Here is a 25,297-nt window from a genome sequence, read left to right on the forward strand (position 1 = left end):
AGCTACGAAAACTCAGGTCTACCGCGTAGCCTCTTGGAAACTGTAACATCAGAACAGTATCCCAAGGGGGCGGGGGTGAGCACGGAAGTGAACTGATGAAGGTGAAGCCCCCAGCACAGGCCAGTGCTTACTGTCTGAGAGTCACTATCACCACCAGTGTCCGCCCCCAGCTCTTCCTGGGTCATCTGCTCCACTGCCAGGTGTCGGCCACAGGAAGGGGGCTCTCCATCACTTTCTTTGCCCAAACTTGACTGCAGCCGCCCTCAGTCCCTGGGCCCAGGGCCCCCTCTTCCCCATGGGTGTGCACCCTGGGTCCCAGATCGCTGGGTATGGTTATCAGTGTGCACAGAATGCACATACCCAGCATCTGGGAAGGAGACTGGCACAAACATCTGGTCTGTGGATCCCGATTTTACCATTTCCTACCCGAGGGACCTCAGTCACCAGTGACCAAGTCACTTATCCTTTCTGAGTTCCAGATTATAAAACAGGAAGCATTTCCTTCCTTGTGAGATAACCCAGTACTCAGAAGCTTTCATTATTAAGGACACCCACACAGACCACGAGTCACATATGGTTCCAGGACAGTCACGGGATTTTTGGTGCCTTTGGGTTTGTTCCTCCCCAGGATGAGGGGCAGAACTGTCCAGAGGCTTTTAATAAGTTTCTCAGAGCTCATTTAGCCACCATGTCACGTCAGCACAGTAGAGAAGGCTTTGATTCTCAAAAACATGATAAATGGAAATCGAGCTTCGGGTTACAGGAAAGAGGGGTGCTGGTCATGTTGACTGAGGTGTGTGGCAGTCATCCCAATGGCTTCAAAGGTTTCATCCCCTCAGGAAGTCCAGTCAGTCCTGCCATCAGGCCACGTGGGGTTGGGGTGGACAGTCGGCCTCATCTCCACCCGCCAGGGGAAGTGCACCCCAGCCCTCGGGCGCCCGCTGCTTGTCACTAAGGACGGCAGTATGGAGCCTGGGACCTGGCAGGGCTCGTTGGGTCTAGGGCGGGAAGGCACAGCACCCCAAGCCCAGCTTCTCGAGAGGCGAGCAGTTGCTCACCCCCTGGAATAACAGGAGACCAGGTCTGGCCTTGGCATGAGGCAGCCCGATACTCAGCAGGGAGCACCTTGGAAAGTGGCTGTGGCCCCAGGGATCCCCTAGGCATGGTGCATCACAGCTCTGGCTTGTTTCATGGTAAGCTGGAGAGTGAAAATCAGCTGGGCTGGGGCTCTGCCAGCTTGCCCGGGGACAGGCCGGGGAGTCCTGGTCCAGGGAGGGGCAGCAAAGGAAGTGTGAGGCCCCCCTGGGGCTCAGTGCTCCAGGACATCTGGGGACAGCCTGTTGTTGGGAGAGCAGGCTACCAGGGTTCGTTGGGCTGCCTGGCCGTGACCGGTGCGTGCAGGGGTCATAAGCAAAGGCCAGAATCTAGGCCAGGGCTGTAGCAGCAAAGGGGAGCCACCCAGTCAGCCCAGGCAGACAGGGAATGTGGCGACATGAGACAGAACGGCAAAGAGCAGTCAGCTCCCCGACTTCTCTAGGAACCCGCTCGACTGCCATTCTCCCCACTCTCCTTCCGTCACCTCGAGATGTCTGTGCCCAGCCTCATGCCTGGCTGGGCGGCTGGAGGTAACGGCGGCTGATGCCCAGCCCACGGTGGGGGCGGCCCAAATGGAAGGCAGGACTCTAAGGGGAAGCTGTTGGACCTCGCTGCCTCCCTCACTTTGCACATGCCGATAGAGTCCTGGCTCAGATCTCCTACCACGTCCTAGGGGTCTAAAGGGGAAATGAGCTTGACTTCACACGGAGAGCAGGGGCGGCAGGAGCAGCTGTGGGCTGGGGGAGGGGGGCGTATGTAAATGAAGAACCTAGAAGTTGAGGCCAGGAAGGAGGACAGAATCCCAGGCTGCCAAGCGAAGCCAGCGGGCAGCACAGTGGCGGAGGGAGTGGGCCCCACATGGAGGCACGAAGAGGTCTGGGCCCGGAGCCCAAGGCGATCGGTTGCTGAAACCAGACGGGAGCCCCAGGCAGAGCAGAGCTGCTGAGGGACAGGACAGCACCTCCACCTGCTCCTGGCTGCCCCTTCCCGTGTCACTCTCCATCACGCAACAGGGGCTGGAAAGACAGGCAGGCACGGGGTTAACGGCATCTCCTCAGCACGGCCCTAACGTGCAGGAGTCCCACAGGCCTGAGTGGCTCAGATAGACCCCCGACCTGCAGAACGTTCTCCGCCCAAGCCATGTCTTTTAGGGAAGCCCCAGAGCCCCTTGGCCTGATAGGCAAGCCCCCTCACTACACCCTTCAGGTGCCTGATGGCCACGAGCAGGCGACACCTAGTCCAAGCACTCACCCCTTCGGCCTGCTAGATAAATCCTGCCTCACAAGACTAGCCCCAAGGCTGGAAAAGTAGAAATTATGACACCGGCTCATCATGCCCAAGCCCTTCCTTGGGGGAGAAAAGGCCACACTTTCCTCTCGTGAAACCACAGGAATCTGGGGAGGGGCAGAAAGACCTGTCCTCTCCCAAGAAACAGGTTCCGGGAGCCCCCAAGCCCGAGCAGCTGCTGGGGTGTGCTGCGCTGACACCCGTGGGCCCCATCAGCCAAACTAACCCCACCTTCAAGCCACTGGCTTTCCCACCACACTACTGAGTGGTCTTCCCGGCAAGGCCCAAGCCTTTTCTGGGGGACCCTTCTCGAGACCTGGCCCTACCCCAACCTGGAATGGGAGACTAGGACCCCGTACCTGTCCTTCAGTCAGGGTCCCTGGCTCTGGGCGTTTCCAAGATGAAACCAGGAGGATATAGAGCACCAGGAGCCCGAAGACCACCACCAGCATCCCCAGGCTGTTCGCAAAGATGGCTTCACCAGGCAGATGGGAGTACGGCTTGGTGGCGTTGTTCCTGAGGATGACAAAACAATGGGGGCCCTCGACAGACTTTCTACCTGTTTTTGCCCAACACCATTAGCAGATGGTGAGGAAAGCTTCCAAAGACCATCTGTGACCTGGAACGTTAACATACTAAGCCCTTCCCGCCACAGCAAATCTCTGCAGACTGCTTTTTCCCGCTGAGGGAACTAAAGCTCAAAGAGGTGGGATGAGCTTGTCCAGTCACAGAACTAGGAAATGGCACAGCCAAGACGTAAAGCCCAGTCGGATCTCATATCTATTTGCTTTCACTAACTACGCTCCCGCCTAGAAAAGAATGGGGGATGGTAGTGGTTAGGCATGCAGGCTGTAATCTTGACTCAAAGCCAGGCTCTGCCACTTACTGGCTGTGTGCCCCTACGTAAGTTACTTAACCTCTCTGTGCCTCAGTTCCTTTATTTGTAAATGGCAATGACAAGAGTACCTATGTTGTAAAATGATTAAAGGATTCAATTTAAGGCACTTAGAAGAGTTTCTTATTACTTAGTAGGCTCTAAGTACTTGATACGCACAGTAGGTACTGAGTCAATTTGATGGTAGATAAATGTTTGCTGAGCAATTTACCATCTCCATCTAAAGACTCCATGACCTTCCAGACCAGGAACAAGCCCAACCCCAAAGGCTCCCCTCCCTTGGCTAGGTCCTATGCTCACAGGGTACATCTTTCGAAGACCCCATGTCTTCCCCCTCCATGTTACAGTTGGGGGCCCCACTGCACTTACAAACTGAAGAAAAGCTTCTCATTAATGCCGGAAATGACCGAAGCGATGGACAGAGAGAGGATGATGACTCCAAAGAAGACGTGGACGGGTTTAAGGAGGCTGCGCAGCCACTCGGACGCCCAGGGCAGCAGGAAGACGACAAAGCCCAGGAACCACTGTGGACATAGGGAGAAAGGACCTGACTGCCCCGTGCTGGGCACCTCACTGGGACCTCCTACCCTGCAGTAGTCCCCCGCCCTTCTTTCCCAGCTCAAACCTCCCATCAGGGGCCACCCCTAGCTTCTGCACTGTGGTTGCTTTCTTAGCCAAACCAGAATGTTCCACAAAATGCTTAGTTATAAGCCCAGGCTCCCGAAAGCCCAGCCATCCTTGTAGGTCTCTGTTTCCTTCCAGTCCTGGCCCCTAAGACTCCTCGCTTGTAGAGGGCTGATGTCAGAATGTGGAAGCCATTTCCAGAATTGCTTCTGGTTCAAAGAAGAGTGGGAATGGGGAAGGTGGAAAAGATGATCTAGAGTTGGCGTGGCGTGTGCTGTGACTGGGTGAACTCAGCGACGACAGAGGGGCAGCACACCGGGTAAGAGCAGAACAGATGAGCATGGGAACCGGTAGTCTCCTACGGCATTTAAGCTGCCTGCGCTCTGGGATGCGCCCTGAGGAGCCGTCTCCGGGCACTGAGCAGAGGGAACGTCTGGTGAGGGTGCACAGGAAGCCCTGAGCAGAGCCCACAGCCACCAGCTGGGAGCGGGAACCCAAAGGAGAGAACGCACCTGGCAGGCGAAAAGGAAAACGGTGACGATGCCCAGCCAGCTGTGTAGGGAGTAGAGGTTGGGGATCTTGGAGCGGCGGTGGAACTGAAAGACGGCGACCAGCCCCAGCACCGTTAGGATGAAGGCCAGCAGGTGCAGGGCCGCGTGGCCCATCTTCCATGGCAGCTTGGGCCCCGCCCAGGACTGAGGCAGCCGGTACACCAGTGAGGCTGCGGAAGAGAACATCCCAGGGCCCGGCCTCTCCCTTTCGTGCTACCCCCCAACGTTAAGAGCATGAACGCGGCCTCCCAACCAGAGGAGGAGGGGAGGGTAGCACACAGCACTCCCCACACACCCCCCCAGCATCTCCTATCCCTGCTCATTGCTGGGATAGTAGCCAGCCATAAGGAGGTGTGTGTTGCGGGGTGGGGAGCAAGGGAGGAGTGATAAGAAGGGAGGAGTGGGCTTCTGGGACCTGCCAGTCTTTGACTGCATCACACACGCACTCGTGTGCACTTCTGCAGCTGCAAAAGCAATGTCACGTTCAATATTTCTTCTAAGTGAATTCTTACAACTGACGTTAGTGGTCACAAATGCAGACTTTTAGCAAGGTTAGACGACCTACGTCCACCTCCTGGCTCTGCCTCTCGGTTATCTGGCATCTTGTTTCCAAACCTCAGTGTCCTCAAAAATGGGGATAACGGTGGGGCCCATCTCACAGGCTTCTTGGAAGGACAAAACGGGATGAGGTTTCAGAAGTACACAGAATGAGCTGCTGTGATCGATACCATCATTCCCATTTTACAGGTGGGGAAACGAGGCTCCCCCGGGGCCCCAAGGCCCAGCTCTGAATTCATGGGCAAAGACGGGAGTGGCAGGAGGAAGCCTCTTCCTTGTGTAAGGACCTGACTAGGGCACGAGAGGCTTCGAACTCCTGCTCCCTAAAGCAAACTACAGCTTACGGGCCACATCCAGCCTGCCGCATGTTTTTGTAAGTAAAGTTTTATGGGAACACGGCCACGAATATGTTTTGGGTTTAACCATGGCTACTCACACTACAAGAACAGAGATGAGCGGCTGCAACACGGGTCCTGTGCTTTGCCAAGACTTTGCCATCTGCCCCTGTACAGGAAAAGTCTGCCACCCCTAGCCCTAGAGTAAAGCTACCCTCCCCAGATGCCCCCATTCTCACTACTCCTTCCTGCGAATGACACCTGGGCCCGGAGACAGCCTGCCCCACCTCACTCCCAGAGCCGCAAAGCCAACGGCAACCAAGGCCAGCCCCGGGGAAGTCTGGGTACTCACCAGCGCTGTAGAGCACCACTAAGCCAACAACCATGAGCACTGGGTGGTAGTTGAACATGTGAATGGTGCCATCCCAGGCAAAGCCCCCGTGCCACAGCTGCATCCAGTAGATGGTGAGGATGACGCACATCAAGCCCAGGAGCCACAGGGCATAGAAGGACAAGTAGAACCACCCCACGGCCATTCTGAGCAGGTGCTCCTGGGAGAAGGGGAAGTCACACGTCCCTGCTGGCTCGAGTGCACCCCACGCACCAGCTACTGCAGGGAACACCGAACTCACTCTTACTGGAAACGGTGGGCGCTTTTCACTTTAGCTCTCCTGCCACCAGCCTGGGCAGCACCCCATGAGACCTGGAGTGCTGGGTCGGCCTAACCTCAGGTTATGGACAGTAAGGATGGCCCCACCCAGGACCTGGCAGCACACAGTGCGGCCAGCGTGGGCCTGGGCCCCGCTCTGGAGAGGGGCTGGACGTCAAGGCTCTCGGCCCAAAGCCCTGGGATTAGCCTCCTTTCACAGGACCGAAAGGTAAAGAATCCACACCACCGTCCCCCACCAAACAACAAGGGACAGGAGTCCAAACCCAGGCTAGATCGCACAAATGCCTAGGCCCTCAGTTCCGACAGAAGGAGGCAAAAATATCATGTGCAAGGAGCCAATACATAGCGATCAGGCCAGCTGAGAGGAAGTCCTGGGATCGCCCACTTCTACGGAAAAGTTCTTCGCCAGATGGCGAACTCTGTGGGGCTAACCCTCCCTTTGCGGAAGTAAGATCAGGCCTCGGCTCTGAAGTCCCCACACTCCACACCTTGAATTGGACAGCAGCCCTCAGATGTCCCTAGACTCGAGACTTCTGCTTTCTCTTCCTCTGAGGAAAGTTCAGAAGAAAAAAGAGGAAGCAAGAACTCATGGTCTAGAAAGCAAGAGTTTGTTTTGAGATTTCTCTGTGTCCTTGGTACACTCAGACACCAACCCCGGTTTCAGACAAATGTCTAGGGCCCTGAGCAGCTGCTCTTACAAACCAGGCAACTGGGCCTGAGGGCCGGCTGGCAGGCAAATGCACAAAAGCCACAGGGCAGGCTCTGATCTCGCCTGACGTGTAGGCAGCACGGGTCCAGTTCTCATGGCAGTCCCCATGTCCCATGGGGTCACACCAAGGAGGGGACAGTGCGGCCTCCTGCAGCTGAGATCCCTCAGTCTGAACCAGCTAGCGGAGAGGAAAGTCCCTGAAACAGCCAAGAACGCCCATGGAGATAAAACACTTGGTTCCTCACCTTTAGACGTAGCGGTAGGCTCACAGAGCGGTGGCTGAGACTCCAGTTCTTATGAAGTAGGGTGCCTTGAGCAAATCACTTGGCATTTGTAGGACCCAGTTGTCTCATCTGAAAGGCATGCATGCTAGTAAGAACATACTGAAGAGCGGCTATGAGCAGACGCCCCACTGGAACCCACGAACACATGAACCCCTTAGCTCCTGTGAGCAGTTACCATTCCCATTTTACAGATGAGGAAACTGAGGCTCAGGAAGATTAAACACCAGCCTTAGGACCCAGTCTGAAACCCTTGAAACCCTTGTCTGTTGGGTTTCAAGGCTCCTGTTTTTTCCTTGACCATAGGTTGTTGGAAGGGCAAGTGAGGAAATGTCCGTAAGGACGTTGTGAGAGCAAAGTATTCTTCTCTTCTTGGTGTTGTCCTAGGAGTTCATCCTAGCTACAAACTACAGGCTGAAGCTCGTGGCCCCCACACCAGCCCAGGCCCCTCGGTGACCCTGATATTGTGCCAACTCTCTCCACAGCAGGTGTCCCCCTACAAATGACACAGAAACAGACTCTGAACTCTCACAATGTGACCCAAATTGGCAGTAATCACTGAGAAAGGAAGATCCAAGGGGCTGGGGATAAAATAAGCTTCCACAAGGCCAAGGGAAAATAATGCCACCATCTTCCTAGAAGTTTCATGACTCAACTACTGAGCTCAGAGATTTGCTACCTGGCCTCAGAGGTGACCCCTTAGTCCCCGTAAGAGCAGAGAAAGTTTCAGGTCACCAGATGTTTCAGTCACCTGCCCAGGAAAGTCAGCATGAAGCACTCAGTCAGCAGGCTCCCTCCATCAGACAATTATCTTTCATGACTTCCTTTTCCTTTGGGGAAGAAAAACCAAAGTAAATATAATCCAAAAGGGCTGTGTCCACCCTTCTAGAAGAGGTCCTGGATTACTGCCCTGGGACAGCCTTAGAGTTCACAATGGGGATGCTTTTCTGACAGAAGGCTGCAAAGTTATACTGTTCACAATACAAAGATGACCCCTTCCTCTGTGAAAGAGGGCAAAAGAAGAAAAGAATGCAGGAAGCCTGGGTGGCTAGTCGGTTAAGCCGTGGCCTTTGGCTCAGGTCATGATCCCAGGGTTCTGGGATCAAGTTCTGCATCGGACTCCTTGCTCGGCAGGGAGCCTGTTTCTCTCCCGCCTCTGCCTGCCGCTCTGCTGCTTGTGCATGTGCGCTCTCTCTCTGACAAATAAATAAATAAAATCTTAAAAAAAAAAAAAAAGAAAGAAAGAAAAGAATGCAGTGAAAATTTCAACCCTAACACTGAGAATACTCTCATTGATTCCAAGAAAGTAAGTTGTGCTGTGATTTCCGGATATGCTCACCATTGTTTGGTTTCTCATTCTGCCTTCACTTTGTAGAGCCCCAGGCTGTGGCAGAAGTCAGCTTGCCCTTCTGTAAGGGCCGGAATGGTAAATATTTCAGGCTTTTCAAGCCGTAGTCTCCCTCCCAACTATGTCATCAACTCTTCTGATGTAGTGCAAAAGCAGTCACCTTCACAAATGAACACAGCCATGTTCCCAAAAAACTTTATTTATGGGCACTGAAATTTCAGGTTCATGTCATTTTTACATATCAGAAAATATTATCCTTTTGGCCGCCTGGGTGGCTCAGTGGGTTAAAGCCTCTGCCTTCGGCTCAGATCACGATCCCAGGGTCCTGGGATCAAGCCTCACATCAGACTCTCTGCTCAGCAGGGAGCCTTCCTCCTCTCTCTCTGCCTGCTTCTCCGCCTACTTGTAATCTCTGTCTGTCAAATGAATAAATAAAATCTTTAAAAAACAAAAAAAGAAAATATTTTCCTTTTCAATTGTTACTTTTTTAAAAAAGATTTTATTTGTTTGACAGACAGAGATCAAAAGCAGGCAGAGAGGCTGGCAGAGAGAGAGGAGGAAGCAGGCTCCCTGCTGAGCAGAGAGCCCAGGCTTGATTCCAGGACCCTGAGATCACAACCTGAGCCCAAGGCAGAGGCTTAACCCACTGAGGCACCCAGGCGCCCCTAATTCTGTTACTCTTTTAAAAATGTAAAAACCAAGCAGGCGGTGTGTCATAGTTTGTCAACCATGATCTAAGAAATGTACTCTCCAACCTAATACTCCCCTCAGTTCCTTGACAAAAAGGCTTCTCCCTGGCTTCAGTAAAAAGAGATCAGGCCCAGGGTGCCTGGGGGGCTCAGCTGTTAAATGTCTGCCTTCGGATCAGGTCATGATCCCAGGGTCCTGGGATCTGGCTCTCTGCTCAGCGGAAGCCTGTTTCTCTCTCTCTCCCACTCCCCCTGCTTGTGTTCCCTCTTTTGCTGTGTCTCTCCCTGACAAATAAATAAAATATAAAAAAAAAAAAATCAGGCCCCAGTGTAAGAAATGGGTACTTTCCATTCAGCCCTTGATCTTAGGAAAAGGCTCTATTCCAAACTCTTACAGTACTACTTTTATTATTTAGAACTACATAGATGGAGGAACAGAAAGTTGATTTGTTGCCCCCGCTTCCAGGATGAATGGTGGGGATTTTGGAAATCCTAAGAATCAGACTTCGGGTTCAAGTCCTAAACTCTTCTCTTACAGATCAAGATCACTGGGACTCAAAGAATGAAAGTGACTTGGCCACGCTGAGTGGCAGAGCTAGCACAGGTTCCCAGTTCGCTTCCCTCAGCTCCAAGGACTCCTCACGTCCAAACGTGGCTTCTGTAAAGTCGGGGCTCAGGAGCGAGGACCCCTAAATTACAGTCAGGAGGTAGCTAGGCAAGGCGCTCCTCCGCGCCACAGAGATTACAGACCCGACCTTCCAGGCTGCCCCGGTGTGGCTCAGCTGTCCAGAGAACCCTTCCAGGAGCCCCGAGCCCAATCCCCGACTCTTGTGCGGGGACGAAGGGCTGTTGGTCCTAGCTAACCTTCGATGACAATTAGGGCGAGGGGCTCCGCCTGCGGACTGCGACTTCCGAAACGCTTTTGTGCCTGTACAACCACACCACACCTGCAGAAGGAAGGGCGCGGACAACGGGGTCCATGTCCTACAAGAGAAAGCTGAGCTCGAGTGAGGAGTAGCGACAGCACGAAGAGAGGCAGTAGCAGAGCCAGCACTCGAACCCAGATCCCCGGACTCCCCATCCGAGCTCTTTCTCACCCCCGAACCACAGTGCGTCGCAGGGGTCTCGGAGACCCGCCTCTCGCCCCCCGGCGCCGCAGCTACCAGGACTCCAGGCGTATGGAATCACGAACCCTCTGCATCACACACGAGTACACGATCCGCACCACAGCCCCAGTGCCCACGAACACGGCCGCCTCCCCCTCTTATAGGCACCCAGCACTTCCGGTCGCGCGCGCGGCCGCCTGGGTAATGAAGTCCGAGGTTGCCGGCTCCCATCTCCAGTTCCAACGCGGGCGTTTCTTTCCCGGGGAGCGCCGTCACCGCTCGGCCGGATACCTCACCGCCATCTCGTTCGGGCGGACTCGAAGCCTCCCGCCGGGGGCTGGCTCGCAGCAAGGCCGCGCGCGGCGTGGGCGGGAGGCCGCGGGCAGCGGCTGGGGAGGTCCGGAGCCGGGTGCGGCGACGCTGGGAGGGCAGGAGAGGCGCGGGCCCAGGACGGCAGAGGCCAAACATGGCGGCCGAACCGGCCGCAGAGCTTGGAGGAGAAACCGAGGACCGGCGGCTAACCCGGGACCAACGGAGACCGCGTCCGCCATCTACTTCCGGGAGTTAAACCGGTGTCCGGAAGCCAGGACGGCGTCCCCATGACAACCGACGTTGGGTCTCGGAGGCGAGAGTGCTTGGGTGAGGTGACCAGAGTCGGAATTTTTGTTGTCACTGTTTTGGGTGTTTTGTTTGTTTGTTTGCCCAGGCAGCCGCGTTTTGAGGTGGCTTGGGAAGGATTGGGAGGAAAACTGCTCTGGGGACAAAGGGCACGCGGCAGGGAGCGGCGGACAGACCGAAGACGGCTTGGTTACCTCGCGAATCCCTGCTGCCCTAAAGCGGAGGGGAGGGGCTTCCTTTCCGCGGAGTTGGCGGCGGCGGCTGTCACCGAACCTCACGACAGCCCGCCGTGGGGGTCCGTGAAGTGGTTCTTTGGTGTCACCCCGCGCTGGGAAGCCTGGCTCTGCCCCCCCCCCCGCGACCTGGAGGCACTTGAACGCTGACCCTGTGCTCTTGCCTGTGAAACGGGGGGTGGGGGGGCTCATTCTTTCCCACTTCGCAGAGCAGTGGCGAGCATTAAAGGCAATTGTCCAGGTCGCCGGGAGTGTCATGGTGCTGGTAGTAGGTGATAGCTGTCAGTGTTGTTTACGAATGCGGAATCTCCGCTCAGAGGAAGTGCCATCACGCGGCCACGAAGGTGGGACTTTCCACCAGGTGAGGGGGATGCGGTTCCTTAACCTCTCAGAGCCCCTGTCTATACGGTCATTATATTCCTACTAATGGCTGCTTCTCAAGACGGATGCAGGGTTAAGGAATCTGGTGAATATAAAAAAAGTTCGTAAATTGTAGAACATTTTGCAGACGTTCATTTAATCTCATCGTGTTAGGCTTCAGAGCATTTTGAAATTTGTTTATCGATTTGACCCAGCTGAAGAGGTCATGGGACACCTGCAGAGCAACTTCTGGGCCTTGGGATTTATGAAAGTAAAGGCCCAGCTCCCCTTACCTGGTGCCACTGTGTTGCCACCACCTTAAACATAGACTTTTGCAGGAGAGCACTATTTCCTCTGCACTGCCTGCACCGTTTCCCGTTCTGCGCCAACATCTTTACCGCCTAGTTACAGGTCAGCCCATCTATTACAGGAGAGGCTGCTTTGGGCAGTGGTTAAAAGCACAGACTCCGGACCCAGGCTACCTGAATCCCAATGCCTGCTCTGCCACTGCTACTAGCAAGCAGTGTGACCCGGAGCAAATTATTTTACTTCTCTGGGCCTCCGTTGTCCTACCTGTGAAATGTGTAGAGTAATAATTGTGTGTCTTCTACTTCATGGGGTTATTGTGGGAGTTAAAGAATTTTAGTGTTTAGAATAGTCCCTGGCCAGGGTGCCTGGCTGGCTTAGTTGGTGGAGCATGTGACTTGATATTGGGGATCAGGGTCATGTGTTTGAGCCCCAGGTTGGTTGTAGAGATTACTTAAAAAAGGGGGGGGAGTACGAAGAGGGTGGCTGGGTTATGGACATCGGGGAGGATATGTGCTATGGTGAGTGCTATGAAATGTGTACAGACCTGTACCCTTGGGGCAAATAATACATTTTATGTTAATAAAAACAACTTAAAAAGAAAGAATAGTCCCTGGTGTATTGTGAGTGATATATAAAGGTTTGCTGCAATTAGTATTAGAATTAGTATTAATTGCACGACCAGACAGTCACTCTTTGTAGTTCTCCTAGACTCCTTTGAACTCAGAAGTAGTTAGAAAGAGCTCTGCGTTGGGGTGCATGGCTGGCTCAGTTGGGAGGAGCATGTGATTCTTGGCCTCAAGGTCATGAGTTTGAGCCCCATGCTGGATGAGATTAGTTAAAATGAATAAATTAAAACTTAAAGAAAAAAGAAAGAGCTCTGCAGTTAGAAGTTTCCAGGCATGGAGAAAGTTTGAGGGTAAAGGCCACTAGGAGTGAGTAGTTGGGTTTTTAGGGAGGTGGTAGCGGTTTCGGTCATTGATGTATCCCAAGCACCTGGAATGGCGCCTGGCATGTAGTAGGTCCTCAGTAAATATTTACTGTATTAATGAATTTCTAACCACCTGTCTCCTCTCTTTTTTTTCTTTTTGCCTCAACAGGCCCTTGTCTTAGAGCAAGGAAAACAGCTCCGATTTGAGGAACTAGTGCTTCTTCCTCGGTGCTGGGGAGAAATCCCGGAGCTGTCTCCTGGGGAACTGTGGAATGTGCCCCTGGGGGCCCAGTAAAGCAGAAGGAAGATGCTTCAGACCAGTAACTATAGCCTGGTACTGTCCCTGCAGTTCCTCCTGCTGTCCTATGACCTCTTTGTCAATTCCTTCTCGGAGCTGCTCCGGATGGCTCCTGTCATCCAGCTGGTGCTCTTCATGTGAGTTCAGTGGGTGGGCCCGGACAGCTGAGCCCCAAGCCATTTGAAGGCCCTGACAATTGTGATTTCGCATTTTAAAGAGAAATCTCAGGGAAAATAAAATTTCGCGTATCTTGGGTACTCCACAGACATGTCACAGGTCCTGTATTTATATGCTTCTAACAAGGGTCTGGGATCCAGGGAGCAGTCAGAGGGTCATTTTTTCCACCTGTGAGTAGAAGTATTGTCTCACAGTGCCATGAAAGGATTATAGAACAGCAGGCTAAAAGGGCAGTCATATCCGTTATATATATGGGATGGAAGCTGTTGGCATTTTTCTTCCACAATGATTTATAGACTCCACGAGGCAAGTTACCAACAGAAAACCAGTCTCCCTTCACTCAGCAACTGTTCGTTGGCCTGCCAGCCGGTGTTCTAGGTGCAGTAGTAGAGCTGACAATTTCTTGCTCTCACAGGATTTCCACTCAAGTAGAAAGAGACAATGAATACATTTTTTCTTAAATGATTTTATTTATTTATTTGACAGACAGATCACAAGCAGGCAGAGAGGCAGGCAGAGAGAGAGGGGGAAGCAGGCTCCCTGCAAAGCAAAGAGCCCAATGTGGGGCTCGATCCCAGGACCCTGGGACCATGACCCGAGCCGAAGGCAGAGGCTTTAACCCACTGAGCCACCCAGGTGCCCCCATTTTTTTTTTTAAAGATAATTTTGAATAGTAACAAATGCCATACAGTGGTCGGAAAGCAGGTGGGGCGGAGAGGGGAGGGCTCCTTGAGGCAGTGGCGTTATAGGAGGGTTTTGGAAGAGGAGACATTGGAACTGAGACTTGAATGGCACTAAGACACCGGCCGTGCAGAGATCAAGGGAAAGGTGTTGCTATCTCTCTAGATGGAAATGTCTGGTAGGCCTAGGTTATGTGACAGGCAGGGCTGGCTTTTTCTGGACATGGGGAAGAAAGCAGCTTCTCTTCCCAAGTGTCTAGAAGGTTAAGAGCATCAGAGCTGGAAAGCCTTATCTGTGGGCGGCAACTCACTGATGGGGCCAGCAGGTGGTTCGGGCTTTATGTCGGACCTTATGCCCAAGGTCCATGCCACCTGGGGGAGGGTGTGGTTTCAGAGGCCTAGAGCACAGGGAAGGCCCGATTTCATGGTGTCCCTTAGGACCTAGGGCCAGCCCTTGGGTGACCACACAGACCTCCCCATTTGACTGTGTTGTGTTTGATGTCTGCAGCATCCAGGATATTGCAATCCTCTTCAACATCATCATCATTTTCCTCATGTTCTTCAACACCTTCGTCTTCCAGGCTGGCTTGGTCAACCTCCTGTTCCACAAGTTCAAAGGGACCATCATCCTCACAGCTGTTTACTTTGCCCTCAGCATCTCCCTTCATGTCTGGGTCATGGTAAGAGCGGAGCTCTGAGTTCCTGAATCCTTAAGGGGCTAGGAGTGTCTTTTCTCTAGGAATCCGGCATCATTTTTTTTCATATCTCACAGAATCCTTGACAGGAAACGTGTATTTGTGATGAAGCCTGGGCTTGGGCATCTGCAAGTTGCCTGAGGCACTTCCGCCCAACCATTTGTGTTAAAGAGCTGCCTTATCCAGGAGTCAGGGGACACTTCTGGAATATTCTGTTCACCTTTGCCCCAAAGCAGTCCTGGTAACACAGGAAAGTGACTGTGTTTCATCAGTAGCTGGGTGTTGGGACATCAGGTGGGTGTTGGGACAAGGTATTCTTAGACATCGGTGTCCTGTGGGAAACGGCCAGGCCAAGAGTGCCTCTTGCCCTTTAGTGCCTCATGCCCTCTGCTCTGTCCCCATCACACGAGGACTCATCTCCAAGGTGCCCACACGGCCTCACAGCAGATCCCAGTTTTTGTGGTTCTAGATTTCTCCTGCTTCGAGAATCATTCCATCTCTTTGGGTATCACCTGTTTCTCAAGTACTCATCTTGATGGGACACATTAAAACCTCAGGATTCTTTAGTCACTTCTCTACTAACGCCGTCTTCTAAGACTAAACCTTCTATTAAGTCACCCTCGTTATTCTACAGAGAGAAGTAGAGCTCACAGGAAAGAAATAGCAGTGCCAGAGTCTCGGTGCTTCCTGAAGAGGATTGTCTCTGCTCTGGTTCTTGGGGCCAAAATAGGTCCTGGCTTTGTACTTTGTACTCTAAAGCTGTTAATCTGATTAAACCCTGAGTGCAGTAAGCCTTTATCTGACAGGAACTGAGCCTGAGATCTTCAAAGGAAGACAGTGACCGCACTGAACTCCTGAGATAATGTGTATCACTTCACCTTGGAAAAGGCTATCCTTCAGGATTAAAAGGATATTTCCTTTGCACTGGAAAAGGGAATTTAGAAGCTTCTTTGAGAAACACTCCTTGGGGTTATGGGAAGAAAGAAGAAGGGTGAGATTAGCCTGATTTAAAACCAGGCCGCATTTCTGCAGCTAACCAAGTTGGAGATGCTAGGGCCTCATCTGGTCACTAACATTTCCTTGTCTACTCATATCTCCTTCAGAACTTACGCTGGAAAAACTCCAACCGTTTTGTCTGGACAGACGGACTTCAAACGCTATTTGTATTCCAGAGACTAGGTAAGGACCAGAGCAACCGCAGGCCTCGCTTCGGTCCCACCTATGGCTCAGGCAACTAAGGGCCGTGATCCTGGCTTTCCCAGTCCATCACTGCCAGTATGGGATGAGTGGAACAGCCATGACAAGAACAGGAGAGATGATGGCCCGCTGCCCTTGCTGGGAGTCACTGGGACATCATGAGGCTGGGCCCCTCTGCCTTGTTAGGTTGTGTTCTTAGCCTGAAAAGAATATTCGGGAGCATCCCTGAAGCTTCTTTCCTACTTATTGTCCACAGCGGCAGTGTTATACTGTTACTTCTACAAACGCACAGCTGTGAGACTGGGTGATCCTCGCTTCTACCAGGACTCTTTATGGCTGCGCAAGGAGTTCACGCAAGTCCAAAGGTGACCGCTGCTTGTCACACTGATGGATGCCTTTCCCTCCTGACAGAGGCTACATTTGTGCCTCTGTGAGGTGGGGGTTGGCTCTGCACAGGAAGCACCTTGACTTTCCTACGACAGGCCACTTAACGTTCAACAGTCAAGAAGGAAGATCTTCCCTCTTGCAAATTAAAGTGTTTCCCAATACAGGCTTCAGTACAAAACCCTCCCTGGCCTTCTACCTCAGTTCTGCCCCTTTTCCTTTCCTACTCTCTACCCCTCTTCTCACACAAGGCTGTGAGGCTTGATCCTTGGGAAGTTGTCACTTAGCCTAGTACAGGAGGGGCTCCTGGCACCTGCTTTCTTTGCACCAAACATAATTAATGGATGCAAAGAGTGACATTTCTCAGCTCCTGCCTGATCATACCGTAGACATTTAGATTTTATAACGAAGGCATTTTTTTACATTTTATAAATAGGAAATAAATTGAGTTCTTTTTCCATAAATTTGGTGGAGTCTGTTTGTGTAGCTAGATCTCTTTGCAGATAAGAGGCATGTCAGGTCCTGGCCTTAGCATTTACTTGACCGGGTGGGCAGCTTGAGCCACAGAACAAATAAAGATATTTATTGAATGCCGTTATGAGTACAAGCTATTTTTATAGAAATTTGAGATGTAGTCTGATGCCCCATCCCAACCCTTAGAGTTCCAGACTTCTGTTTTTTTGTTTTAAAGATTTAATTAATTAATTATTTATTTTAGCAAGAGAGAGAACGCGTGTGCACATGTGCAGATGTGCCTGGGTGTGGGGAGAGAGCAGCAGAGGGAGGACATACTGTGCGCTGAGCAGAGAGCGCAACATGGGGCTCAGTCTCCTGACCCTGAGATCATAACCTGAGCCAAAGCCAAGAGTCCAATGCTTAACCAATTGAGCCACCCAGACACACCTGGACTTCTGTACTTTATTCAGGCTCTCCCCTGAGAAGAGTCCTAAACTGCCCTCAGAAGAATAAAAATGTTCCTTAGGCTGTTTTGGCACAATAGATTTTTTTTTAAAGATTTTATTTGTTTATTTGACAGAGAAAGAGAGAGCAAGAGAAGGAGCACAGCAGGGGAAGTGGGAGAGGGACAAGTAGGCCTCCCGCCAGGCAGGGAGCCTGAAGCAGGGCTTGATCCCAGGACCCTGGGACCATGACTGGAGCCAAAGGCAGACACTTAACGACCGAGCCACTCAGGCACCCCAGCAAAATAAATTTTTAAAAATTCATGTGCCGGGGTGCCTGGGTGGCTCATTCAGGTGGGTGTCCGCCTTTGGCTCAGGTCATGATCCCAGAGTCCCAGGAGTGAGCCCTGCGTCAGGCTCCCTGCTCAGTGGGGAGTCTGCTTCTCCCTCTCCCTCTGCTGCTCCCCCATTCCTTCTCTCTCTTCTCTCGCTGTCTCTCAAATCAATAAATACAATCTTTTAAAAGTTTCACATGCCCGTGGTATCAGCGTTCTTTTGCCAGAATCACATGAAACAGACCATCCCCAGACTTCAGCGGCAGGTGCCAATGAATAGTTACATGGCTTTTGAGCCTTGGGATTCAGCTGATTGGGCTGGTTCAGGTGATTTCTGCTGGGCTTGCTCACGTGTCTGTGGTCATCTGTGGGTCAGCCAGGTCAGCTGTGATGATCTTGGGATTTGGGGCTTTTGGCTAACCTAGGCTGGTCTCAGCTGGAATGACTGGGCAGTTCTGGTTCGTGAGTCATCCTCGGAGGACTAGCCTGGGTCTATTCACATGACAGCAGCAGAGGAACAAAAAAATGAGCCCCATTGTGCAATCTCACTTCCAGCCCCCGCGTGTGTTGTATCTCTTGGACTCCCATTGGTCAAAGGGAGTCATGTGACCAAGCCCAGCGCCTGGGTGGGAGCGCACTACAAAGTGTCCTGGTAAAAGGCACAGAGACGGAGGGCCATTCTTTCAGTCTCACCTCGTCAGAAAGTTGCTGTGAAACTCTTCATTCAGAAGCACTGTAGCACAGGGGTTGGCAAACTTCTGTGAAGCTCCAGATATTAAGTATTTTAGATTTTGAGGGCCATATGGTCTTTGTTGCACACCTTGCTTTGCACTTCACAGAAACTGTGTTTCTTAGAAATAGGTTTGTGGCCCCCTCCTGTTAAGTGAATCTGTCAGTGCCATTGTTTTTCAACAGCATTTGCTCATTTCATGTCTCTGTCACGTTTGGGTAATTTTTACACCATTTCAAACTTTTCATTGTGATTATAGTTGTTAAAATGGGGCTCCGTGATCAGTGTTCTTTGATGTTGCTGTTGTAACTATGGGGGACACAATGAACACGCCCATATTAGCAGATTTAGGCCATAGATGTTCAGCATGTCCTGACTGCTCCACCGACTGGCTGTCCCCCATCTCACCCCTCTCCTCTGGCCTCCCTGTTCCCTGAGACACAACAGTATTGAGCTGAGGCCGGTGAATAAGCCTACAATAGTCTCTGAATGTTCAAGTGAAAGAAAGAGTTGCGTGTCTCTCACTTAAAATCAAAAGCTGAGGAAGACGTGTCAAAAGCCAAGATGGGCCGAAAGGTAGACCTCCTGGGCCAAACAGCCAAGCTGTGAATGCAAAGGAAATTTCTCGAAGGAAATTAGAAGCGCTGCTCTAGCGTTCACACAAACAAAGCAAAGCAGCCTTGTTGCTGATACGGAGAAAGTTTGAGTGGTTTGGGTAGAAGTTCAAACCAGCGTCACCATGCCTAGCAACCCACAGCCAGGCCCAAACTCCAATTCTATGAAGGCTGAGAGAGGTGGGCAAGCTGCCCAAGAAAAGTGCAAAACTAGTGGAGGCTGGGTCATGAGGTTTAAGGAAAGCGGCAGTTGCCGTAATATACAAGTTCACGGGAAGCAGCTGCAGCGACACTGAGGCAGGACCCTCGTCAGCAAAAAGTTTACGACTCGGGACTCCTGGGGGGCTCGGTTAAGCGTCTGCCTTTGGCTCAGGTCATGATCCCAGAGTCCTGGAATCAAGTCCTGAATCAGGCTATCTGCTCAGCGGGGAGTCGGCTTCTCCCTCTGCTGGCTGCCCCCCTCCGCAATAGTGCTCGCTTACTCTCTCTGTCAAGTAAATATCTTAAAAAAATGATTATAACTCACTGAAAGCTCAGATATGGTTAGCATCTTTTAGCAATTTTTTAGTAAGACTTTATTTATTTGACAGAGAAAGAGACAGCAAGAGAGGGAACACAAGCAGGGGGAGTAAGAGAGGGAGAGGCAGGTTTCCCACTGAGAAGAGAGCCCAATGCGGGGTTCGATCCTAAGACCCAGGATCATGACCTGAGTCAGAGGCAGATGCTTAACAACTGAGCTACCAAGGCTGCCCTAGCCATTATTTTTTTTTTTTAATTAATGTATAATGTATTATTTGCTTCAGGGGTACAGGTCTGTGAATCATCAGCCTTACATAATCCACAGCACTCACCATAGCATATACCCTCCCCCAATGTTTTTAATTTAGTTTAATTTTTTTAAGGATTTATTTTTTTTTTGTGAGAGAGTGGTGGGGAGAGAGAGAGGGAGAGAGAAAATCTCGGGCTGACTCCCCGTGGTGCATGGAGCCCAATGCAGCCCAGGACTGGATCCCACCACCCTGAGATCAGCAGGACCTGAGCCAAAATCAGGAGTCAGACGCTCAACCAACTGAGCCATCCAGGCGCCCCAGCAATTATATTTAATTAGGTATAAATGTCGGGTTTTTTTTTAGGACCTAAAGCTAGTGAACCTTTAGTGGACTATAGTATGGTGTAAACACAACTTTTATGTGCACTAGGAAATGAAAAAATTAATTTGACTTGCTTTATTGCGTTATTTCTCTGCTGTGGTGGTCTGGAACCAGACCTGCCCGTCTGGGGCCTGCCCATGCTCTGCTTCTGCGCCAGAATGTGAAAGCAGCCGGAATGATACATCAATGAATGAATGTAGCTGCGTTCTAATGAAACTATTTAAGGACACAAATTTGAATTTCATATCCTATTCATGTGTCACACAATATTTTTCTTTAAACTCTTTTTAGCCATGTAAAAATGTAAAGCCATTCTTAGCTCAAGGGCTGTGTGAAAATAGGCTAGATCTGCCCCATACAGGCCACAGTATACTGAGCCCTGGTTTAAAGGACTGGAATAAAGTTCTGGGGTAAGAGAGACTGTATAGGTAATCAGCTGTGCTTTCAGGATTTTAACAGTTACTTAAAAAGAAAAGGTACAGGGTTAAATAAACCGTGTAAGGCCCCATATCCTATAATTGGAACAAGTGATCTAAAAAAACCTAACAAAGCAACCATCATCTATGCTTACTACACCCACATCCATGAAAAAATAATCCAACTTTAAACTTTTCACAGAAGCTTGTATAGGAATGTTATATTCCCCTTTGCTCACAACAATTTCGGGAAGATGAAATTTTCTGTGCCCCAGAATGAATCTGGCCTAGACTGTTCTCTGTAGTCTTTGCAGCTACTGAGAACAACCAAATGCCTGTTTCTTCAAAATATTTGTGGCACTTTGGGGCCCTGTGAATTCTGGGGTATGTGTGTGTGTGTATTTATTTTCCTTAATAGTTAATATATTCATGTGATATAAAATTTAAGCTTTAAAAAGGTTTATGCGATTAATCTTCCCACTGCTGTATCTCAGCCACTGAGTTCCCTCTCCGTCCCCTCCCTGACAATCTGCATTTACCTATATACTTCTTTCAGATAATACAACATTTCAGAAATATTTTTACCAAAAACAGACGAACGCAGTTTGCCACAGTCCTGTCCCAGTCATTTATTTCACTTATTTCAAATCTTTGACAATATGTGTATATATTTTATATGCAGCTATGATTATGGGGAAAGTGCCATAAAACCGTTTGCCTCCCCACCCCCCACTTAGCAGTAGGAATGTGTATTTAAGATGGAATGTTAAATTAACTCCCTGGGGACAGTCGGCAATCAGAGGAAAGAAAAGCATTTTACAAATGCTTAGAGACTTAGTAGGACAGAGTTGCTTTTGGCTGACCAGTGCTCCAGTTAGTAACTAGAAAAAAAAAAAAACAGATAAAATATAAAAATCATCTTTTTAAAGGGCCTCAGAGGATTACTGAAGGAAGGAGGGTGGAGGGACCCAAAATTCTAAAGTAGGGAGATTCATACCAAATTCTAAAGTAAGGAGCTGACAGTTTGCAGCAGATTTTTCCCTGGGGCATTTGCTGATTCTGGGTTTGAGCAAGAAGCCAAGAATCCAGGCTTTGCTCAGATGGAGGGTTACAGCCAGGAAACAGAAGCCTGCCGAGCCAGGTTGTCTTACAACACTGGAGAAACAAAACTGAGGACCGGAGGAGGCTTACACAGAGAACAATTACCTCCTCAAGATATTTACAAAATCTTAGGGCCAGAGGTTATCAAAAGCTAAGCTGCAAAGCTCCAAAGAGCAGAACAGAATTTTTGGCAGATTTACGGTGCTGATAATTAGAATTCAGGACCCGCCGGAGGGAGGGAACTGCTGAACAGATAAAAAGCTCAGGGTTCCTCGCTAGGAACAAGATGAAACAGGTACACTGACACTTATCAAAGTGGCGGTGCAGCTTCCACCGTCTATAGAGTTCGTGAGTAAGTTAAGTTAATCAGTCCCCTTCTATCTGCCTTTCAGAGAAAAGAGTGGGAAAAAAAAAATCTAGAAACACTACGTTTTTTATACACAATCTCTGGATCTAGCAATAAGTACGGGCAAGGCAAGAGATAGGCCCTATTATTTAAAACCAGAGTAAAAGTAAAAAAATAGAAACAGGGGATCCAGATATTGGAGAAAGTAGACAAGGGGTTTAAACTATGATTAATACACTCATGAAATAGAGGAAAACAGGGAGGAAATAGATAAAATACTTAAACTATACCTAGGAACTTATGGGAATGACGCCTCCACAGATAACTGTAAAGTCTGGACATGATATGAACAAACAGCTGCTTGAAGATAACAGAATGAAGGGAGAGTTTGATAGGCTGTCCACACTCTCAAGAGGAGATTCACGCAGAGAAACTTCCCGATTTCTGCCGCTTGTAACTTGGCAGTAGGCAAAGTGGCATGTACAGAGTTGGTAAAAGATCCCAGGACCAGAGTACCGAGCAGGGGCAACTGAAGGCATGGGAGAGAAAGATGAGAATCTCAGAAGGGAAGTAGCCAGAGAGGCGGGAATCCCTGGATTCTGTCTGCCCACGTCTCTGCCCAAGCCCCCCACCACACATGTGTGATGCAGACTCACCGCAACTCAGCTAAAGACAGAAGATCTAGACTGAGATTGGAGCCACCACCCAGTAAGTGTGGCCTCCGGTGTGTATCCAGCCAGGCCAATTACCAGAGGCTACCAAAGGAACATTAGTCTTTGCAGACAAGGAACAGAAACCAGAGCCTCCACACTTTAACACTCAAAACTGACATGGAGGGTGCCTGGGTGGCCCAGTCGGTAGAATGTCTGGTCTGCCTCGGACTCAGGTCATGATCCCAGGGTCCAGGGATCGAGCCTCCCCACCTCCTGGTCAGGCTCCCTGCTCAGCAGGGAGATTGCTTCTCCCTTTCCCTCTGCCTGCCCCTTCTCCTGCTGTGCTCTCTCTTTCTCAAATAAATAAAATCTTAAAAACTGACATGGACATCGAGATGAGCCAGATACTGGAATTAACAGACAAGGATATTAAGGCAGCAATGAAAATACATTCCCAGCAAAATGATAGGTGACCTCAGCACAGAAACAAATAATTAAAAAAAAATAGAAATTCTGGAAATAAAAATGACAGTAACTGGGAAGTTTTAAATTAAATGGATGGATTTAACACCAAAAGCTGAGATAACAATGAACTTAAGTGAACTAGAAGACAGACTAGCAGAAATCACCCAAGCTGAAAAACAGAGGGAAAAAGAGATTAAAAAAATTCCACAAGCTAGTTATATCACATCAGACAGTCTGACATATCTGTAATTGAAGTCCCAGAAGGCAAAGAGAAGAAACAGGACAGAAAAAAAAAATATTTAAGGAAGCAATGACCAAAAATTACCCTAATTTGATGAAAGATTTATAGATTTAAGATACTGCACGACCCCACCTTGAGAAACACAGAAAGGCCACTGCTAGGGCATCCTAGTCAAATCATTGAAAGCTAAAGGTGAAAAGCAAATCTGGAAAACACCAAGAGGAGACACACCATGCAGAAAGGAATAACAACTGACAGTTGGCTTCTTACTAAAAATTGGAAGTCAGGAGAGAACAGAACATCTCTAAGATGTTTAAAAAAAGAAAAGATCATCAGAATTCAGCATTCACCAAAAATATACTTCTAAGAATGAAGTTGAAATAAAGACATTTTCAGATAAAAGAAAACTCACGGAATGAGCCGCCAGCATTTCTGCACAACAAGAAATGCTTCAGGAATTCTTTGGCCTGAAGGAAACGGGAATGGACAGATGGCAGCTCAGATTCTCAGAAAGGAATGGAGCACATCAGAAATAGTGCCCAGTTAAAAGGAAAGTCTTTTTGTCTTTTTTCCTAGTAATTTCTTTATAACATATAGGAGTGTAGAATGCAATTTTTTTCCCAAGTACACAGAATATTGGCCAGTATGTACCATAAAACAATTCTCAATAAATTTAAAAGCGCAAATAGTACATTCTTTGACAATAATGGGATCGAGCTAGAAATCAGTAACAAGATAATGAGGTGGTTCAGTCTAGGTCCAATCAGGAGACATAAACCATACAGTAGTTTAAAAGTGGCACGTTTACTATAAATGAATAAATTAGCTATAAAGTTATGACAAAAGAGTAACTATAAAGACGTAAAGAGAATTCTAAAAAAAGAGAAACCTAAAAAGGTGCCCGAGGGCTGAGGGAGAGTACCCAAGAAAGGACAAACTTGGCAGGGTCCCCCACCCCCGAGACTGGGGTTCAGACCTCACTGTAGCCCACTGGGTGGGAGACAAGTTCACGGGTTTGCTCAGACCAGAGCAGCTTCATGGCTGCCTGGCAAGACGCAGCCCTCCAGGACACAGGTGAGCCGAGGCCGGTGAGCAGGTGCACGGGCAGCGTAAGGCCACCACCTGTAGGCCCCAGGCCCAGAGCCCACAGTGTCCACATTGGGAAACAACCTTCCAGGCTACAGGGGAGCCAAGACTGTTGGGAAGGTGACCAAAGGAATTAAGCGTGTCCTGTGTGCCCGAGGCCTGGAGTGCATGACCTCCACACAAGGCGTGGAGGGCCACGCGAATCAACCCTCCCAGGATAAGGGCCGAGGTTGGTGAGCAGACGTGCAGAGGGAGTCGGGGCACTGCTGTGAGTACGTGGTGTCCATGCCTGGGGGGCTCCGGGACAATGGTCCGGGGCATAGGTGAAAAAGGCCCAGGGTGCATATGCAGAGAGTTAGGGAGTTGACACAGGTACAAGGCCTGGAGCATGCAGCCTCCCTCCCAGGAGGGCCACTGTAAAGTAGTCGCTGGGGCTAGACCCAGTCTGCAAGGTTGCCGAGGGAGGGCTCACTGCTGGTGCTGAGCTGGCGCCCGTTTCTGTGCTCAGGCAGGGCTGATAGACCATGGCACCAGAGCAAGGAAAAGCAAACCAGAGCTCCCTGCAGCCCAGAAGACAAGTCCTTTCCTCCCTCGAGTGTCCCTCCAGTGCCCTCTACTGACAAAGCTAAAATCGGGCTCACTGCGAGGAAGAAATGCTGAGTCCCGTCCATTATCAAAGAACAGGTACTAAATCGGGTGAATCTGGAACTAAGAGGCAAAAAATAGATACCAGAATTCATCATCTTGGCTACTCAGCATCCATATGTGTCCTTCTAGACATATTTGAACTTCCCTATCAGTTATAGTCCTACCAATAAAATATGTCTATCCTTAAAAGTGATGTTCTCACCCCTCTCCCAAATGAGAAGACACAGTCCTAACTATCACTGTTTCCAGAGCTGGCTATAGTAATTACTCCACAATTTTAGTCATGGTTCCACGAAATATTCTATTACCTAAAGATTAAATTATAAAGTTAACCTGCTGCAATGTGTACATAAAATAAAAAGGGAAGTAAAAAGAAGAAAATGGTCAGTACATACAAAGATATATATAAGAATCAAAGAAACACATGCAAAGCTACTACATTCCTCGTTTTTGTAACGGTTCACCTTTGTAACAGATCACAAGGTCACAGTTGATATCCATGGCTTCCTTCTTCAGCTACCCATTCCGTATTTCCCTTGTCCTCAGCTGAGATTCTGGTGCTTTGGGCTCTTTACTTGGTACAGT

At 49.9% G+C, this 25,297-nt stretch overlaps 2 protein-coding genes across 4 annotated transcripts; one reads left to right on the forward strand and one right to left on the reverse strand.

Annotated features, from left to right (window-relative positions):
• Positions 1-1,936: 1,936 nt before the first annotated feature.
• Positions 1,937-6,285, reverse strand: LOC116880270 (cytochrome b ascorbate-dependent protein 3). The gene is made up of 5 exons (XM_032879157.1): positions 5,698-6,285; positions 4,414-4,622; positions 3,647-3,801; positions 2,742-2,898; positions 1,937-2,111 (listed from the first exon to the last, which is right to left on the reverse strand). The coding sequence occupies exons 1-5, from the start codon at positions 5,879-5,881 to the stop codon at positions 2,088-2,090; spliced, it is 729 nt and encodes a 242-aa protein (XP_032735048.1). The 5' UTR covers positions 5,882-6,285; the 3' UTR covers positions 1,937-2,087.
• A 4,392-nt stretch (positions 6,286-10,677) lies between these two features.
• On the forward strand, positions 10,678-16,623 carry TMEM138 (transmembrane protein 138). Of its 3 annotated transcripts, none has more exons than XM_032879158.1 (5): positions 10,678-10,787; positions 12,766-13,031; positions 14,260-14,431; positions 15,550-15,625; positions 15,900-16,623. In XM_032879158.1, the coding sequence occupies exons 2-5, from the start codon at positions 12,904-12,906 to the stop codon at positions 16,010-16,012; spliced, it is 489 nt and encodes a 162-aa protein (XP_032735049.1). In that variant the 5' UTR covers positions 10,678-10,787; positions 12,766-12,903; the 3' UTR covers positions 16,013-16,623. The 3 variants fall into 3 exon arrangements, with proteins under 3 accessions (XP_032735049.1, XP_032735050.1, XP_032735051.1); XM_032879159.1 differs by lacking the exon at positions 10,678-10,787 and adding an exon at positions 11,179-11,360; XM_032879160.1 differs by lacking the exon at positions 10,678-10,787 and adding an exon at positions 11,179-11,343.
• Positions 16,624-25,297: the final 8,674 nt, after the last annotated feature.

The sequence above is a fragment of the Lontra canadensis genome, unplaced genomic scaffold (genome assembly GCF_010015895.1).
Source record: "Lontra canadensis isolate GAN:19392208 unplaced genomic scaffold, GSC_riverotter_1.0 scaffold66, whole genome shotgun sequence".
Taxonomy (NCBI): Eukaryota; Metazoa; Chordata; class Mammalia; order Carnivora; family Mustelidae; genus Lontra; species Lontra canadensis.

What these genes read in the sequence shown, in the direction of transcription:
- LOC116880270 (XM_032879157.1), bottom strand. Translation starts at nt 5,881, where the DNA reads ATGGCCGTGGGGTGGTTCTACTTGTCCTTCTATGCCCTGTGGCTCCTG. An exon ending in AGTGGTGCTCTACAGCGCTG is followed by an intron (nt 4,623 to 5,697) that starts GTGAGTACCCAG and finishes TCTCTTCCGCAG; the next exon opens with CCTCACTGGTGTACCGGCTG. An exon ending in GGACCCTGACTGAAGGACAG is followed by an intron (nt 2,112 to 2,741) that starts GTACGGGGTCCT and finishes CTGTCTTTCCAG; the next exon opens with CCCCTGTTGCGTGATGGAGA.
- TMEM138 (XM_032879158.1), top strand. Translation starts at nt 12,904, where the DNA reads ATGCTTCAGACCAGTAACTATAGCCTGGTACTGTCCCTGCAGTTCCTC. An exon ending in ATCCAGCTGGTGCTCTTCAT is followed by an intron (nt 13,032 to 14,259) that starts GTGAGTTCAGTG and finishes TGATGTCTGCAG; the next exon opens with CATCCAGGATATTGCAATCC. An exon ending in ATTTGTATTCCAGAGACTAG is followed by an intron (nt 15,626 to 15,899) that starts GTAAGGACCAGA and finishes TATTGTCCACAG; the next exon opens with CGGCAGTGTTATACTGTTAC.